Below are 18417 nucleotides of genomic sequence, written 5' to 3' on the forward strand. Positions count from 1 at the left end.
GAGGGTTTCCACTGTTTAGGAACATCAGGAGCTCTCCAAATGAGCCATGGCATCCACTATCAATTCCAGCCATCAGCCATTTTGCTACTTCCCTTCCCTTCTGACCTCTGTCGTGTGCCCAAACAGTAGTTTTCCTCCACATATGGGGTATCAGCATACTCAGGAGAAATTGCGCAACAAATTTGAGGGTTCATTATTATAGAAACGAAAAAAGGTTAGTTTTCAGCTCACCCTTATAGATAGATTTCTCATAGTCCAAGGAAGATCCAAGCACGGAAGGGAGTCTCTGCCTGACTCTGAAACTCTTGTGTGAAGAAAAAGGGGGATCCAGCTCCGGAATTAAAATTGAAAGTCTTTATTTCAACATGTTTAAAATAGAAAGCTGCTTACAAGTGACTGACAATTCGCATTGAAGAACAGCCATGAACCACTGAATACGTTTCGAACACATGTGGTGTTCTTAGTCCTCTGTATACTAACACGGTAGTTGGAACCAAAGATCTCAAATTTGGACTCATGAGACCAAAGCACAGATTTCCACTGGTCTAATGTCCATTCCTTGTGTTCTTTAGCCCAAACAAGTCTCTTCTGCTTGTTGCCTGTCCTTAGCAATGGTTTCCTAGCAGCTATTTTACCATGAAGGCCTGCTGCACAAAGTCTCCTCTTAACAGTTGTTGTAGAGATGTGTCTGCTGCTAGAACTCTGTGTGGCATTGACCTGGTCTCTAATCTGAGCTGCTGTTAACCTGCGATTTCTGAGGCTGGTGACTTGGCTAAAATTATCCTCAGAAGCGGAGGTGACTCTTGGTCTTCCTTTCCTGGGGCGGTCCTCATGTGAGCTAGTTTCTTTGTAGCGCTTGATGTTTTTTGCAACTGCACTTGGGGACACTTTCAAAGTTTTCCCAATTTTTCAGACTGACTGACCTTCATTTCTTAAAGTAATCATGGCCACTCGTTTTTCTTTACTTAGCTGCTTTTTTCTTGCCATAATACAAATTTTAACAGTCTATTCAGTAGGACTATCAGCTGTGTATCCACCAGACTTCTGCTCAACACAACTGATGGTCGCAACCCCATTTATAAGGCAAGAAATCCCACTTATTAAACCTGACAGGGCACACCTGTGACGTGCAAACCATTTCCGGTGACTACCTCTTGAAGCTCATCAAGAGAATGCCAAGAGTGTGCAAAGCAGTCATCAAAGCAAAAGGTGGCTACTTTGAAGAACCTAGAATATAAGACATATTCTCAGTTGTTTCACACTTTTTTGTTAAGTATATAATTCCACATTTGTTAATTCATAGTTTTGATGCCTTCAGTGTAAATTTACAATTTTCATAGTCATGAAAATACAGAAAAATCTTTAAATGAGAAGGTGCGTCCAAACTTTTGGTCTGTACTGTATCTTCCTTTGTCCTGGTTCAAAGTGCTAGTAGTAGACTAGTATCTTCTTAGAGTTCTCTTGGAAGATTGTTGACGTGATCTCTCTTGTGTCTTCTTAAAGGGCCACTGTCACCCCCTCCAGCCGTTATAAACTAAAAGAGCCACCTTGTGCAGCAGTAATGCTGCAGTCTAACAAGGTGGCTCTTTTAGTTTTTGATTCAGTTAATCCCTCAATAAAGCGTTTTAAAGTTTGCCACAAAAACCTGATAATGTACCTGGAGGCGGTCCGAAGCCTCCTCTATGAATCTCCCAACTGCCGTCACTCTTCTCTTCAGGGGCGATGGTCGCCGCCCCCTGAGCGCTGTTTCTTCTTAAATCCGGCGCCTGCGCTGTGCGTGCCTGCCTGGGGCAGGCGCAGTCTTCATTGTCCGTCATAGGTCAGATGCAGGGTGCCTGACTGCGCCTGTGCGGGCAGTGCGGCCACCCTGTTGCTGAATCCCCGCCCCGCACTGTGTTATTCATTAAGCACAGTGCGGGGCTGGGGTTCCTGGGCATGCGCACTGCGCTGTTCAGACGCTCCCCCGGTCCCCCGCCTTCCAGCGTTGCCGTAATATACAGGTTTCCTTGCCAGCGTTTGGAATGAAGCAGCCGCAAATAACAACGCTGGAAGGCGGGGGGAGCTGGGGGAGTGTCTGAGCTGGGGGAGCGTCTGAACAGCGCAGTGCGCATGCCCAGGAACCCCAGCCTCGCACTGTGCATAATGAATAACACAGTGCGGGGCGGGGATTCAGCAACAGGGTGGCCGCACTGCCGGCACAGGCGCAGTCAGTCACCCTGCATCTGACCTATGACGGACAATGAAGACTGCGCCTGTCCCAGGCAGGCACGCACAGCGCAGGCGCCGGATTTAAGATGAAACAGCGCTCAGGGGGCGGTGACCATCGCCCCTGAAGAGAAGAGTGACGGCAGTTGGGAGATTCATAGAGGAGGCTTCGGACCGCCTCCAGGTACATTATCAGGTTTTTGTGGCAAACTTTAAAACGCTTTATTGAGGGATTAACTGAATCAAAAACTAAAAGAGCCACCTTGTTAGACTGCAGCATTACTGCTGCACAAGGTGGCTCTTTTAGTTTATAACGGCTGGAGGGGGTGACAGTGGCCCTTTAAGCTAAGTGTATTCCCCCATTTCTCTACCTGTGTTATTTTTAGTTGTAGTGGGGGCTGACGCTCACCCTGTCCCCCCATTTAGGGCATTTTGCTAGGGGCAGTCATGGATTAGGCTCCTGCTCGGCGATAGGTATGGAACCTGTTTAGGGATATTAGGGGAGTCAGAGAGTTGTCAGATCTGCCTAGGGGTCTCCACTTCCCCCTTCCCTAGTGCCAAAACTTGATTCTATGAAATATGACTTTTTTCAACACTAAACTTTCAGCCTGCACCAGAGACAAATCTAGCATGCCAAAACCGCAGCTGGGGTTAAAGCTGAATACTGGGGATCTCAATGGATTGACAAATGATAACCAGGCTATTTTTAGTAGATACTTTTAACAAAAAGGAGAAATGGAACTCTAAAAATTATTGTAAAATAAAAAAACATAAGCAAGTACTGCTTTTTGTGAATAAATGTTATTTATGGTTTAATTCTAAGTTATGTATGGAAGTCTAGGGTCTAAATTAATTTTGATATGAGTGTGAATCCATTTTAGGATTTGTAGACTCATGAAGGTTTCATTAGGGATTGTGGTTGTATGACGAATACAAGGGATCAAGGCATTTGGTCACAATAATTTGGAGCAATCCACTACCTTTGGCTCCATTTACATGTCATATGGCCACAATGGCCAAATGTGGTACATAAAACTTTCCATAGGAAAGTATTTTTCTGATTTGTATTTTCCTGACCTGAAGAAGTTTGGAAATCAATGGTCTAGGTATTCCTCTGTGAACAAAACACAGCAGTAGAAAAAATATCTCTTGTCATTTATTCCAGTTGTATTGTTCCTATCTATACTGACACACCGTAAAATCTACAACTCTATGAAAGTAGGTCAAGGCGGGTTTTCACCCTTCAAATGTAAGCAAGAATGTTTCCATTTACAAACAACAAGCACATATAAATCTTGAATGTATTGAGAAACTCCTACAATTGATGCAAATTGATTTGGAGAACCCGGTCCAAAGGCAATATTGGTAATGTGTGGGCACTAGAAGGTAGCCCTCAGAACCACCTGTTACTGGATTGCATCCTTGGCTTTTCTTTTTATTAGCCTGTCTAGTCCGGCATCATCATTGCATTATGACACACATATGATGTCACACCAAGCCAGCTAATCAAAAGAAGAACCACAAATAAGGTAAGAGGCGGCTCTCAGGGCTCCCATCCAGCGGCCACAAAGTACTGTTAATTCACAACAACTGTAGAAATGACTACTTTCCACTTTTCACTAGGAGTGAGTTTTAGAACAAAACTAGGACAGTAATAACTAGAGACACCCATCTGTGGACGGATCTTTTTTTACATATGTGTTAAATGGGTTAACCTACTAGATTATCATCCAGGTGTGTTTAGCATAACCATTGTAGCAGTTTGTACTCAGCTGCTCTTGAGGTAGGCACAGGAGGCCGTTTTCATGCAAAGTCCAGGCAAGTTTATTTAACTTCATAAATTGCTCCAGGCAAAACAAAACAGAGCCTTGTCAGGCACAAAGTGAAACCAAACTGAAAACAAATAGTCCATATGGTATTCCTGGTCCACCCATTTAGGTCAGTGCCTTTTGCAACACACACTGAAAGTGAACACGAACTGCAAGTAAATAGTCCATATAGCAGTGCGGGTCCGCCCGCTCAGGTCAGTGTATTTAGGAGCACATACTGGACGTCTCCACACCTCCAGCCACAGACACTAAATGAGAGATTCGGCCTCCATTTTATCTGCCAAACTCAAAATACGCCCTGGGGTTGGGATATGTGAGCCATCATTCCCACCCATCTCTTATGACCACTCGTAAAACCCGGCCCTAGAATGGCCAAAAAACTCTCAGTACTATATGTGCCAGAGCATGCTTCTGAGCTCACATCACTGCAGCTAACAGCTGTGATGACATATATCTCCCCTCAAAGACTCATCCGGCAGCCATCTTACATACCCTCACCCTCTGCCCAAAGCCGGGGGGCTTGGCACCTTCTGCCAACAAACAGTGGATCCTCGATAGAGTGTCAGCATTGCCATGCTGTTTCTCTGGTCTATGCTCCACATGGAAGTTAAAATCCTGAAGTGCTAGGAACCACCTAGTCACTTGGACATTGTTCCCTTTCTTTTCCCTCATCCACTTCAGTGGGGCATGGTCTGACACTAGTCTGAACCTCCTGCCTAAGAGATAGTACCTTAGAGAGTCCAACGCCCACTTGATGGCAAAACATTTCTTCTCCACTATGGAATAGTTTTTCTCGCAGGATAGCAACTTCCAGCTAAGATACATGATGGGGTGCTTTTCACCGTTCACCTCTTGAGATAAGACAGCACCCAGCCCGGCATGTCTGTCTGGACCACAAACTCCTTGGAGAAATCAGGTGCTACCAGCACCAGCTGTTTGCACAGGGCCAGCTTCAGTTCCTAGAAGGCCGTCTCAGCTTCTGGGGATCACTTACCATAGCGGACTTTGTCCTTTTAAGGACGTCTGTCAGAGAGGCAGCTACTATGGCAAAGTTTGAGATAAACCAGCAGTAATAGCCTACAATACCCAGGAATGCCCTGAATTGCTTATTTGAGAGGGGTTGTGGCCAGCCCTGGATTGCCTCAACTTCATCTGGGGCTTTATTTCACCCCTGCCTATAACATAGCCCAAGTATCCATTCCCTAGGCATACTTCTTCGGGTTTTTGGAAAACCCCGCCTTCCGTAGAGCATCAAATATCGCCTGGACCTAGCTAAGATACCAAATATGTATACTTTTATTCTTTATGTATTTTTCATGCAAATAATTATTTATGGATACAATATCTTTTTATTTTTTATTATTATTTTAATTTTTAAATAGTTTAACTTTTTTTTTTTTTTTTTAAATTAACTTTTTTTTTTAACTTTTTTACATTGTCCCACTATGGGACTATCATTTTTGCAGCCTGAACGCTTGTACAACATGGGGATGCGGAGCATCCCTGTGCTGAACAAACTGTCAGCTCTGCACTGGCAAAGAAAGTTGCTGATCATGCACTGCGCATGATCAGCAACTTTCCTATCTCTGGTGACCCGGATGTTGTCATGACCACATCGATTCACCATGGCAACTATCGGGACCCAGTGTCACGCCGCGGGGTCTCTGATCCAAGGGCACAGAGGCTGTCAACCTTCTGCCGGGTCCCAGAATTGCAGCATTTAGGGGTTAAAGTTCCAGGAGTGGTGCGTAACCACTCCTGACACTTAGCACTTGGTGTCAGTTGTCAGAATGAGCTGACACCTGGCGGCGATCACCCGCGCACAGCATTTGTGCGCAGGCAATTGCGATAACATAATAATGGTCTCTGGTCAAATAAGCCCCAGGGTCGCACAAGGATGGATTATTATTACGACAAATTTCAGAAAGGGGTTAAAGAAAAGGCGCAAAGCTGATTTATTCACCAAAGATATCACTTTAGTCTCTATTACAGCTCCATTACAGCCATGTATTTTCTTTATATGCAACTCAATGCCCCAAACTTTTTTTTTATTTGGACATAGTTAGAAGTAAACTCATAAAGTGCATTTTATTATAAGGTGTTATACAAACAACTACAATAGTTCTACACTTGCATTTTATAAACTTGATTAAACGTAACTTTTTCACTTTGCTATAGTGATGTTTTTGTTTCTTATTGCTTATGCAGCCTCCTTTTCTCCAAGGAGATGCTTCCTGAATGTGGCTGAGCCTGCAGCCTCTGGAATATGCCGCAGTGCAACCATCTTGCCAACGCCACGGACCGTGTGAGGGAATTACCCACCACCGGCCCAGGGAGGCATGGTGACGACCTTCAAGATTGCGGTACTTGGGGCCCAAGGAGTGGGGAAAAGTGCAATTGTGCATCAGTTCATGTACAACGAGTTCAACGAGAACTGTGTCCCCACCAAATCTCGACGTGTCTTCCTACCAGCTGTTGTCATGAATGGCCATGTCCACGAGCTTCAAATAATGGACTTCCCTCCCATATCATCTTTTCCAGTCAACACCTTACAAGTAAGTATGATTACATGGGTTAGTAACAGGCCTACATTTTGGGGGTTTCTTAATTATTGTCTTAAACACTTTAATTGGCATTAGCCAATCACAGTCGAAATTGAAACCAAAATATCGATGTCGGTGGCCTGAAAGATTATTCTCATATTATAAAGTGATAACTATAATATGCCATCACTTTATGATTGATGGGGTAAAATCACTGAGAACACCACCAATCCTACGAATGAATTGGTCGTAGCACATGAATGGAGGCTGTGCTACAGTAAATGGTTGAGAGTGTTACCTTGCAGGAAAACGCAATGAAGGGAACACATCCTTAAATAAGCCATGCACCTCCTTCATTCTCTGGGTTGGATGGAGTGCTAAAGCTTGAATCCCCAATGATCATAACGTGGTGGTGACATATTTTAGTAATTTCTAAGTATTCTTTTAATTGTGTTTGTTTCATTTTTGTATATTAATTTATTACCTACTTGAGGTGGTACAGCTCCAGAAGAGTATTATGCATGATTCCTATTAGTTAGAATAGGACCTGTGCATGATGCTCTCCACGTGTCGCACTTTTATGTGAGCAACTGTACCGCCCAGCCTGCATCTCCATGTCAGATCATATGGCAGGTTATAATTGGATGTACCGTACATATTAAATAGTTCTGAGCCATTTTTGGGTAGATTTTATTTCTCTTGCAAATGTTCAAGAAAGGGATTAATATTGCTAAGTTATAATTTATGACAATTTTTTTCTATTGTTCTAATGTCTTGTATATTGTTTGACACTTTAAAGTGTATAATAAAGTATAAAAAGTCTACATACATAGAGTTTTTATTAGTTTTGTATTTTGGGAGATTCTTTGTAGTGTTTTAGAGGTCAATGGCATTTTAGTGAAAATGCTGAAAGCTCAAGGTAAGGTGTTTTTCTAGCATTTATCTACAGAAAATAAAAAAAATGAAAAAAGTACAAACAAAATATAAAGGAAGATGAAAAGTCATCAAAAGCACTTGGAAAAAAAACCCCTCTTTGAACCATTTCAAAATTTGGCGATATTTTTCGGGTTTTTTTGCTCCTCGTTTTTTCTTCTTGTTTCTTCAAGAGCCATAACTTTTTTTTCCATCAACATTGCCATTTGAGGGCTTGTGTTTTCTGGGGTCACTTGTAGCTTTGAGCGACACTATCCATTTTTCCACATAATGTACTGAGTAATGGAAAAAAAATCCAAGTAAGGTAAAATGGTGAAAAAAATGCAATTTTGCAATGGTTTTTTGGGTTTTGTTTTTGCAGGGTTTATTGTGCTGCAAAAATGACCTGGCAACATGATTCTCCAAGTCAGTACAATTATGGCGATACCAAACTTATAAGGTTTTTCTTATATTTTAGTGGTTTAAAAAAGATTCTGAAATGTAAAAAAAAAATGTTTGTCGCCAATTTCCTGAGACCTGTTACTTTTTTTTTTACGTCGATGGAGCTGTGTGAGGGCTTGCATTTTTTGGCGCACCAAATTAACATATTTATGCATACCATTTTAGGCTACATCACATTTTGATCACTCTTTATTGAATTTTAAAAAAAGTTCTGCAACTGAAAAATGGTAATTCTGTTCTTTAATTATTTTCTGTTTTGCGTTTAACATAATTTTTGTATAGTTTTATATTTTGATGGATTGGACTTTTATGGACATTATAATAGCAAATATGTTTATTGTCTTATATGTTTTCATTTTATTTTTGAAAATGGGTGTGATTTACAATTCTACATTTTTTTACTTTAGTTTTTTTTCAGTACACTTAAAGGGAACCTGCGACAAAAATGCTATAAACATGTAGATATGAGATATGGGGTTATTCTGGAGGTTTCAAGTCATGTCAACATGTATTCATAATAGAGTATAATTTGTATAAAGCAAAGAGATCATATAACATTCATAGGAATAATATCTAAATAGCACTCGATATAAGCAGATATGTGACCCATATATGAAGAATTATATGAGTAAAAAATCTATTTAAGAATATAGGATCAAAATAAATGTATATTTTTTATAAATAAAAAAATATATAGCATTTAGTGAAATTATTCCAAATGGGGTAATAAATAACAGCAAAATATAAGAAACAAGTTTGTACAAAAATTAATCAATTCTATAATCAAATTGATACACAAACTATTATACACGTGTATTTAAGTGGGTACTGTATATCACATGAGCCTAATAAGCCCCCAACAATTATCTATGTGTCCCACATAGGGAGAAATGGCTAGGTAGAAGATGATAGCAGAAAAATATCAATTTAGGGTATCCCACTAGTGAACAGTTGCAGTACACTGGTACCAGAAATCCACGTGTTTACAACAAACCCAGTTAAAAAGTCAGACAGGTACATAGCTTGTTGCACAAGTGTGTAAAGAGCTGCTAATTGCTATACAATGGAATGAGTGTGAACACTATAAAGATATCCAAGAAGTATAGTTTCTCCTTGCAGAGATTGACATGTTAAGCATGCTGAGATGAGGAGACTTAAAGCCTCAATGCTCCTCTGGGAAATATGCTAATTATGCAAATTGTCTCTTCAGAGAGGAAGAGAACTAGAACTGTAGTGCCATCTATTGGAAGTAGCAATCCTACAAGTCAATGTCGACCCTTTAACAAGCCTTGTCACATGACTTAGGATAATAGACAAACCAGAATCTCAATTTACAGATACTGTGTTTTGGAGTACTGCCCCTCTTCAGTGCAAAGTGGAGATCTGGTTTGGCTGTGTGAGAGGCGTCCGACCGATATCCAAGAAGTATCGTTTCTCCTTGCGGAGATTGACATGCTAAGCATACCGAGATGAGGAGACTTAAAGCCTCAATGCTCCTCTGGGAAATATGCTAATTATGCAAATTGTCTCTTCAGAGAGGAAGAGAACTAGAACTCTAGTGCCACCTATTGGAAGTATCAATCCTACAAGTCAATGTCGACCCTTTAACGAGCCTTGTCACATGATTTAGGATAATAGCCAAACCTGAATCTCAATTTGCAAACACTGTGTTTCGGGGTACTGCCCCTCATCAGTGCAAAGTGGAGATCTGGTTTGGCTGAGTGAGAGGCGTCCGACCGATATCCAAGAAGTATCTTTTCTCCTTGCGGATATTGACATGCTAAGCATGCCGAGATGAGGAGACTTAAAGCCGCAATGCTCCTCTGCGAAATATGCTAATTATGCAAATTGTTTCTTCAGAGAGGAAGAGAAAAGGGTTGACAATGACTTATAGGATTCCTACTTCCAATAGGTGGCACTAGAGTTCTAGTTCTCTTCCTCTCTGAAAAGACAATTTGCATAGTTAACACTATAAAGACAATGACACATCAGCATAAATAAACATAACATTATAGCTACCACCAGTCCCCCTGACGCCACTTCACTCTATGGCTTCCTTGGAAAGGGAATAAGTCTCTCTATGACTGAAGGCCAGAGTCAGCGGGAAGTTATAAAGTTAATTTCCTCCCAGCAGCCGGGCTTTCAGTGTTGCAGCTGCAGGAATTCAGAACCCTATTAGCCTGCAGATTAACCCCTTATCTGCAGGATAATAGCATTTTTGGACATGACCAGTTCTGTTTAAGGTAATTGATCACTCATATTATGTACTGAAGTATAGCAGTATATACAGTAGTAGAAATGATGTTCTCAGGAGTCAGTCACTGATAGCAGCATTTAATTGCCTTCACGAGGAGCCGATGCGTTATAATGGTGCCCACTGAAGGCAGGTTGTCATCGTAGACAACATGCCTTCAGCAGGCACCATTATAACCCATCGGCTCCTTGTGAAGGCATTTAAATGCTGCTGTCAGTGACTGATTGCAGCATTTAAATGGTTAAACAGAAGCTATGGCAGCTAGCTCTGGACACATGTTGATAAGCCAAGCTTACATGACCATATTTTCTGCCCGAGTTCTAACTGTGAAACTAACAACACTCAAACCAATTTTATTTTTTTCATGAACTAAATCCGTTCACGAAAAAATTGCAGCACGCACTAGTTTCTTCCGTATGTCAGAAAGATGAGACTCGCCTATACAAGTCTATGGGTCCACCAGAAAAAAATTGTATCTCATGCGGATCATACGGTGTAACACAGCCAGCATTTGCTCGGTATAGAGCAGACTCAGCTTCTGAGCCTGTTCTATATAACCAGCATGCCACCTGTGATGAAGATCTATGCCACAAGTTGTTAAGGGGTTAAAATGCATTAAACACATGAGACCCGATTCCTTAAAGCTTTCACATCAGAATTCTGGCCTAAAAGCTTTGAAATGTCGCAAAATTTTGGTGCAGCTCTGCGTTGCGCCTAAATTTTGTGACTTTTGGCACTTTCATGCCAGTTTCTCCAAGCTCTGGTAAAATGGGCGGGATGGGGAGTTGGGACCGCCACTCGACAATTTCTTTATGAATAGGGGCCAGAGTAGGATATGCGGCTAGGTGCACACAGAGGTGCAGGTCACTCGTCCGCCACTCCTGATTCATGAAGAGGCGTAGGAGGTCCTAGCTGTCCGAACCCCAGCAATCTGTAAATTATCACTTGTCGTATTGATAGGCGATAAATTGCAAACTTAGTACACCCACTTTAAAACTGGAAAAACATTGGTATAATCCACTCATATATCATAAGAGAAAATGTGGTGACATACACTTACTAGTTACATACTATACAGAGACAAGAAACTGCCATATATCAGAGAACACGCATAATAATGACAGATAACAATGTGTTATTCCCTACAAAAAATCTTCAGTGTTCTGACTGCCCCCTCAGCCAGTAGGCCCACTAACAGCTGATGTGGCTACAGTACGCCCATGATGCTATTTATCATTAGAAACTTTGTACACAAAGAAAATTAAATCAGTTTCTACCATATTTGCACAATATACATTTTTTAATCTAGAAATATTTTCCATACACTAAAAAGGAAATATGATTTCTGTCACAAATATCATAAATAAATGCGATAGTCTAGCATTCTATAAATTAAAAGATTATGGTCATTATGCTAGCATTTTATAAAATTGGGAATACGGTAGTTGTCAGGCCGGTAGAGAGAACCTGTCCCTAAGTCAAGTGGCCAGTTTTTCCTCTTGTCTTTAGTGATCATTTTCATGGTCTTTCCAAGTGGATTCTCTGGGGACTTGTCTTTAGACTGCTCTGCATTGTTACCCTGTGACCACGGCCCACTTGGGAAAGCCCATAAAACTTTGCGCTAAATAAAAAGCCCTTATTTCTGGAACTATATGATGGATTTAAAAGAAAAAAAATGGAATACTCAGTGGAGCAGTGAGAATAAAGTAAGAGCAAAAACTGTCCACTTTTTGATCTCGTGACAGGTCCTCTTTAAAATCCAACATTTATGTTGCAGCCATGTCATCACAATGATGCTGTCTCTGGTAGAATTCTCGACATATGCGAGGATATATTAATCAGAGCCTTTATATTTGATGGACTGTCACAGTGTAGGTGAAATGGTTACTAACAGGAGCACTTTATATATTCACACATCCCGCACCTCTATATCTACTGTTACAGTTAGTCTTGCCGCTGCTGTGACTCCCCTCTACGTTTTCTCTCTCTCGCCCCCTATAATATTTTCATAAGCTAGCTTGTCTGTGATCTGGGGGTTGCATAACATTAGCAGATTCAGCCAGGGGGAATCCCACCACAGGCATGTCGCATTGCACTCTTTGAAGTAACCACCCCCGTTTCTCTATCCCTCAGCAACTTCCCACGCTGAGATGTGTGTGCTACAAACCCCGAGGCAGAAGGGATGACCCTTTCCCTCATCAGCATGCCTGTTAGGGAGGAGTGCGTGGGATATAGTGACAGGAGGAGTGAGTGCAGAAAAGAATGATGTAGGACACTTTCTGTAATCGTATAGCAGTTTAAAAAAACGTGGAAGAATCTAACAATCCACTGTAGTAAGGCTTACGCTGCTGTGCTGCCGAAGTGACTAGAGTCTGAATACCTCCACACTGTCGGACACAGACAAAAAGGGGAGCAAAAATTAGAAAAATTGTATATTGGCTCACCAACTGTTGAAAACTGACTGGAGGCTCCAGATCGAATTCTGGGTATAGAAAAATGGAAAAATCCAGCTTCCAAAGTAAATGAGGTGCTATACTATGAATTAGAACTTATAGTTTGAAATGCATCAGTGCAAGCATATCTAGGTGAACTGAGCACCTTTTATACTATGGATTGTTTCAAATGTTTTTCCTAAGTAAACAGTTTTCATAATATTTTTCCTCCTGAACCATTGCTGGATGTATCTTTTAACTCATTTTTTACCTGGCGGCCAACCCGAGCTTCACATCTCTGCGCTACCTGTAGAACAGAACACACTTGTCGGTGAGCTGGATAGAAATCCCTTTTTTCAGAAAATGAGGTAAGTATATTAAAACATTTTACTAGCAACATAGTTACAACAAGAGAAAAATAAAAAATCAGAACATACAAAGAGACTAAAAGGACACGGGTCTACAAGTTTTGAGCATAACCACTTTTAGTCCTGATTGTTCTCTTTGTATGTTTTGATTTTTAATTTTTCCTTTCTTAATTATGTTGCTAATAAAATAATGTTTTAATACTTACCTCATTTCCTTCAGATGCTGGACTTTTCCATTCTGCTGCTTTTTGCTTTGCAAGAACAGTATACGGTCCGTGCTGCTTTGGTGGTGGATGTAGACCTTCTTTCCTCTTGGTCCAGTCTGCGGTTGCACAAATGACTTGTCTGCCCAAGTGCCTCAAATGTCCTCCAGATACAGGTAGACCACAACCCTTTAAAATAAGTCACCATCTCTTGCTACTTTTTTAACTTTTTTTTTTTACAAAAATGTAATAATCCACTGTAGTAAGGCTTCTGCTACTCTACTACCAAAGTACTTAAGTCTAGATGCTTCAAGCGTCCTACAAATACAGGAAGACCACAGACCTTTTAAATAAAAATACATGTGAAGCTTTACCATCGATGGCACAAAAACTTCCATATCCCGCTCTCCTTTTATAAGGTCTAGGTGTCTTAGTCACTGTATTGCAGACCATCGAATTTGGTATATTCACATAAGGGAGTGATGTTTACACTTGGGCAATAGACAGGTAGGTATTTTTTTTTAGATTTTCCTGGTCTACAGAACTGGTCAAGATGCATTCAAGACGGGCTTTGACAATGGCATAAAGTCTGAGGATAACTGGCTTATTGCAGTCAGTTCCAGCCATATTATTATTGTGTACATGTTCTGTAGCAGTCGAAAGTGATTGTTGCGATCCTCATTAAAATGGTTTTGACAGAATAAAAATACAAATTTGTGTTGTCAAATAGGTCCTTAATAGACAGGTATTTTGGATTTTCAGCAAAATGGAATTACGGTAATTGCCTTCTGTTGTCCAAACCTGGCTAGTGTTAAGCCGGCTGTACACATGAGATAACTGTCAGCTGAATGTACCGTACATACAGTAGGCTCTTGTGTCTCCCTACTAACCTATATACGGTACATAAGCACTGGGTTCAGCCGAGCGTTGTTGGGCTTTCACTGGGGAGAGGATAAAGACTAATCTAGCAGTAACTTATCTCTACTGAAAATAAAAGGGGAGAGAATACTTTTTTATGTTAATGTAACTTACACGGGTAGCATCATCTTTATAAAAATATTCATGCTTGCATAACGTGGCAAGATATATCATAGTGTTATATGTTGCAGGAGTGGGCAGATTCCTGCTGCCGCGGACTCAGAAGTGCACATGCTTACATCCTCGTCTATGACATCTGTTGCTTTGACAGCTTTGAATACATCAAAACCATAAGGCAACAGATCTTGGAAACAAGGTGGGTCATAATTACGCAGGAAATCTTCAGATGGCATTTGATATTTTATTACTGCAATAATGTTTAGGTATTATAATACACACATGGCTGTTCACTATATATACAGTATATAGTTATATACTTAGGAGCAGTTATAACTATGGTAGTTAATGAGAATCACCTGTTAAACAGCACCACATAGAGGTTCGTATATCATAAAGTGGATCCCAAACGCTGTAAAATACCTATAAAACACAGCCAGCTCCAACTCCCTGCCGCTGCTCGAGTGTCAGTGCTTTAGTTGTATTGGTGCATCCCTGCTGTAGCTGTGGCCAGTCATTGAGCTCAGCGTCTCATGTCGTCTATCTCAGACCAGCTGCTGAGCTCAGAAATTGGCCGTAGCGGCGACAATGTCACTGCTGCAGCCAAACACTGAGGTCTAAGCAGTGGCAGAGAGCTGGCGCAGGATCCGGAAAGGATGAGTACCCACTTTGTTTGCTGATTTAGGCATTTTACTGTGTTTGGAGTCAACTTTACTGAAAGTTGAATAATTTGTTTAATGCTATTCTCCTTAGATGTGAGTTTACAGTTATAACCAGGTCCTTGTTGCTAGAGGGCCTAAATGTCCCTTTGCTTCATAAGAGGAAACCAATACTATAAATGACATATCTTAGGCATTTACATCCAGTAGCTTCAAGTTACATGTGCTTCTGATACTACTTGCAGTTAAGAGGTTACCCAGCTTAGCATGCCAATCAGTGGCAGTGGCAGTCACATACTGTACTACTTACATCATGGCCACCATCCTCATCATGATGCCAATAGTGTAGTAAGTGACCACAGTGGCTACTAATCTCATCTTGCAGTTGGCATGTAAACAATGCCTCGAAGAATTGCAGGAGGGTTAGCGCTGCATCAGAGCGTAAAATAAGTGTTGTCCAGCTGTCAATTTTAAGACATTTAAAGGGTTAGTCCCAAAATCATAATGTGGTATAATAATGTACATACAGTTGAAGCTAGAAGCTTACATACACTATATAAAAAGACACATATGCATGTTTTTCTAAAAAATGCCAGAATAATGAGAGAGAGAGAATGTTTTAAGGCATCTTTATTACGTTCTGCAAAGTCAAAAGTTTACATACATTTCATTAGTATTTGGTACCATTGCCCTTAAACTGAATGACTGGGTTCAAACGTTTTGGATATCCTTCCACAAGCTTCTCATAATACTTGGTTGGAATTTGGACCCATTCCTCCTGACAAAACTGGTGTAACTGATCCAAGTTTGTAGGTCGCCTCGCTCGCACCTGCCTTTTCAGCTTTGCCCATAAATTGTCAATAGGATTGAGATCAGGGCTTTGTGATGGCCACTCCAAAACATTGACTTTGTTATCCTTAAGCCACTTAGTTACCATTTTTGCAGTATGCTTCAGGTCATTGTCCATTTGGAAGACCAATTTCCACCCAAGCTTTAACTTCCTGGCTTATGTCTTGAGATGTTGCTTCAGTATTGCCACATAATTTTCTTTTCTCATGATGCCATCTATTTTCAGAAGTGCCCCAGTCCCTCCTGCAGCAAAACAACCCCACAACATGATGCTGTCACCCCTGTGTTTCACAGTTAGGATGCCGTTGTTTGGCTTCCAAGCTTTTCCCTTTTTTTCTCCAAACGGTTTTCCTGGAACCGGTTGATACATGACTTCAGTTTTTCTAATGTTGATCTCGAGACCAAAACTGTCGCAAGCTTGCGAAAAACAGTCCAGTTCATGCTGCATCTGCTGTTCCGTGCTAGCGTTAAGTGCACAGTCATCAGCAAATAATAATTCACGGATAACAGTCTCATGCACTTTCGTAACCGCCTTCAGGCGTTTTGGGTTGAATAGCTTGCCATCAGTCCTGTACCTAACCTGGATTCCATCTTCAGAGTTGTTAAAGGCATCACTTATCATTGCAGAGAACAGCATACTGAACAAATTTGGAGCAAGCACACCACCTTGTTTTACACCGTTTGTTACTGGGAAAGCCTCAGATACGTCTCCATCGTTCAGAACCTTCACCATCATGCCTTCATGGAACTGCCGGATGACTAAGATGAAATTGCTCGGGCATCCGAATTTTGCCATGATCTTCCACAGGCCATCTCTACTGACCGTGTCGAAAGCATTGGTCAAATCAACAAAAGTTACATAAAGGTCACGGTGTTGCTCCTGGCACTTTTCCTGAAGTTGACGTGCTGAAAAGACCATATCTACTGTTCCACGTTTAGCACGGAAACCACACTGGCTTTCGGGTAATAGTCCTTGCTCAAGGTGATGTAAAAGGCGGTTGAGCAAGAGACGAGCCAATATCTTGCCTGCAGTGGACAGAAGGGAGATGCCTCGATGGTTGTCACAAGATTGGCGATTACCTTTCCTCTTGTATATGTGAATTATGCTGGCATCTTTCATCTATTGCGAAATATGTTGGCACTATATAAATAAAGATTATTATTATTATAGCCATTATGCCCAAATACTTAAATTTTAGTTTCATCAGCCCACAGGACATGTCTCCAGAAATTAAGGTCTTAGGTCCTGTGTGCATTTGAAAACATGAATCTGGCTTTTTTATGTGTCTTTTGGAGTAATGGCTTCTTCCCCGCAGAGTGGCCTTTCAGCCTATGTTGATACAGTACTCGTTTCACTGTGGATATTGACACAATCTTACCAGCTTCCGTCATCATCTTCACATGGTCTTTTGCTTTTATCCTTGGGTTGATATGCACATGTAGGACCAAAACACGTTCATCTCTAGGACATAGAACCTGTCTCCTTCCTGAGCGGTATGAATGCTGGAAATTCTCATCTTGTTTGCACTTGCATATAATTGTTCGTACAAATGAAGAAGGCACCTTCAGGTATCTTGATATTGTACCCAAGGATGAGCCAGACTTGTGCAAGTCCACAATTCTCTTCATGATATCTTGTCTGATTTCTTTAGACTTTCCCATGATGTTACACAAAGAAGCAGTATGTTTCAGGTGTGCATTCAAATGCATCTACCGGTGTGTCTCTAACTCAGATGTTGCCAAAAAACACATGACATCATCATATGGGCAGTCCAGAATTGTCATAGTAATCTTAGCGTAAACTTTTGACTTTGCAGTAAGTAATAAACATGCCTTAAAACATTCTCTCTCATGATTCTGGCATTTGGCAGATATTAATAATTTTGGTAATCCTAATTGACCTAAAATGGGAAAGGTTTATTCTGATTTCATGTCAGATATTGAGAAAAACATGCATATGTGTCTTTTTATATAGTGTATGTAAACCTGTAGTTTCAACTGTACATATTTATTCATTTGTGTCAATGTGTCCCATTTTGTATCCCATTTTTAAACCTGCCTTCTTCATTACCATATGAGAGCTCATGCCAAGAAGCAGTGATGGGTTGGTAACTAAGAAGTGATATACTGCTGTAGCATATGGCTGTGCATAGAAGGGTTAATAGGATACAGTGTAAAAGGGGGCTAGAAGGAGAGCTATACTGCAGGATAGAGCTCTATATACTGGGACTGAGGATGGGGCTATATATAGGGGCTGAGATTAGTTGTACTGTGTTTGTTGTATGTGACTGAGGGACCAGTGATGCATATTGCAGAAGATTATCTCCTGTCATATGCATCAACAAATCTGCATTTCTCAAAATTGATATATCAGCAGTAGACAACAGACACAGGTCTACATTGCCATTGTGGAGGAGAGTCGAGCTCAGCTAGAACCAACTAATAATGTAAAGCCAGACAGACAGCTATACTGATGTAAATGCCTGAAAATGAACTTGGTCAGGCAGTGTACTGCACAGGAGCATAGAGTGCACAGAAGCATATGGTGGGCTTAGATTAGCCTGATGATAATTCTGAGAGGTGGAGAAGCAAGTGTTGCAGGAAAATGTAATTTTAGCAGAGAAGTATAAGACCATCCATTCATTTATGTGAAGCTGGATGCACAG

At 41.0% G+C, this 18417-nt stretch overlaps 1 protein-coding gene across 4 annotated transcripts in view; it reads left to right on the forward strand.

Moving 5' to 3' along the window:
* Positions 1 to 18417, forward strand: part of RASL10B (RAS like family 10 member B) — a 215214-nt gene that overhangs the window by 187762 nt on the left and 9035 nt on the right. For 2 of the 4 annotated variants that reach the window (XM_077296262.1, XM_077296263.1), the window contains 2 exons: positions 6243 to 6589; positions 14318 to 14442. In XM_077296262.1, coding sequence (XP_077152377.1) covers positions 6374 to 6589; positions 14318 to 14442 — 341 coding nt within the window. In that variant the 5' untranslated portion in view covers positions 6243 to 6373. Of the gene's footprint in view, positions 1 to 3712; positions 3735 to 6242; positions 6590 to 14317; positions 14443 to 18417 lie in introns of those variants that run through there. The other 2 variants (XM_077296265.1, XM_077296264.1) reach the window with 2 other exon arrangements.

Source organism: Ranitomeya variabilis, chromosome 3, assembly GCF_051348905.1.
Source record: "Ranitomeya variabilis isolate aRanVar5 chromosome 3, aRanVar5.hap1, whole genome shotgun sequence".
Taxonomy (NCBI): domain Eukaryota; kingdom Metazoa; phylum Chordata; class Amphibia; order Anura; family Dendrobatidae; genus Ranitomeya; species Ranitomeya variabilis.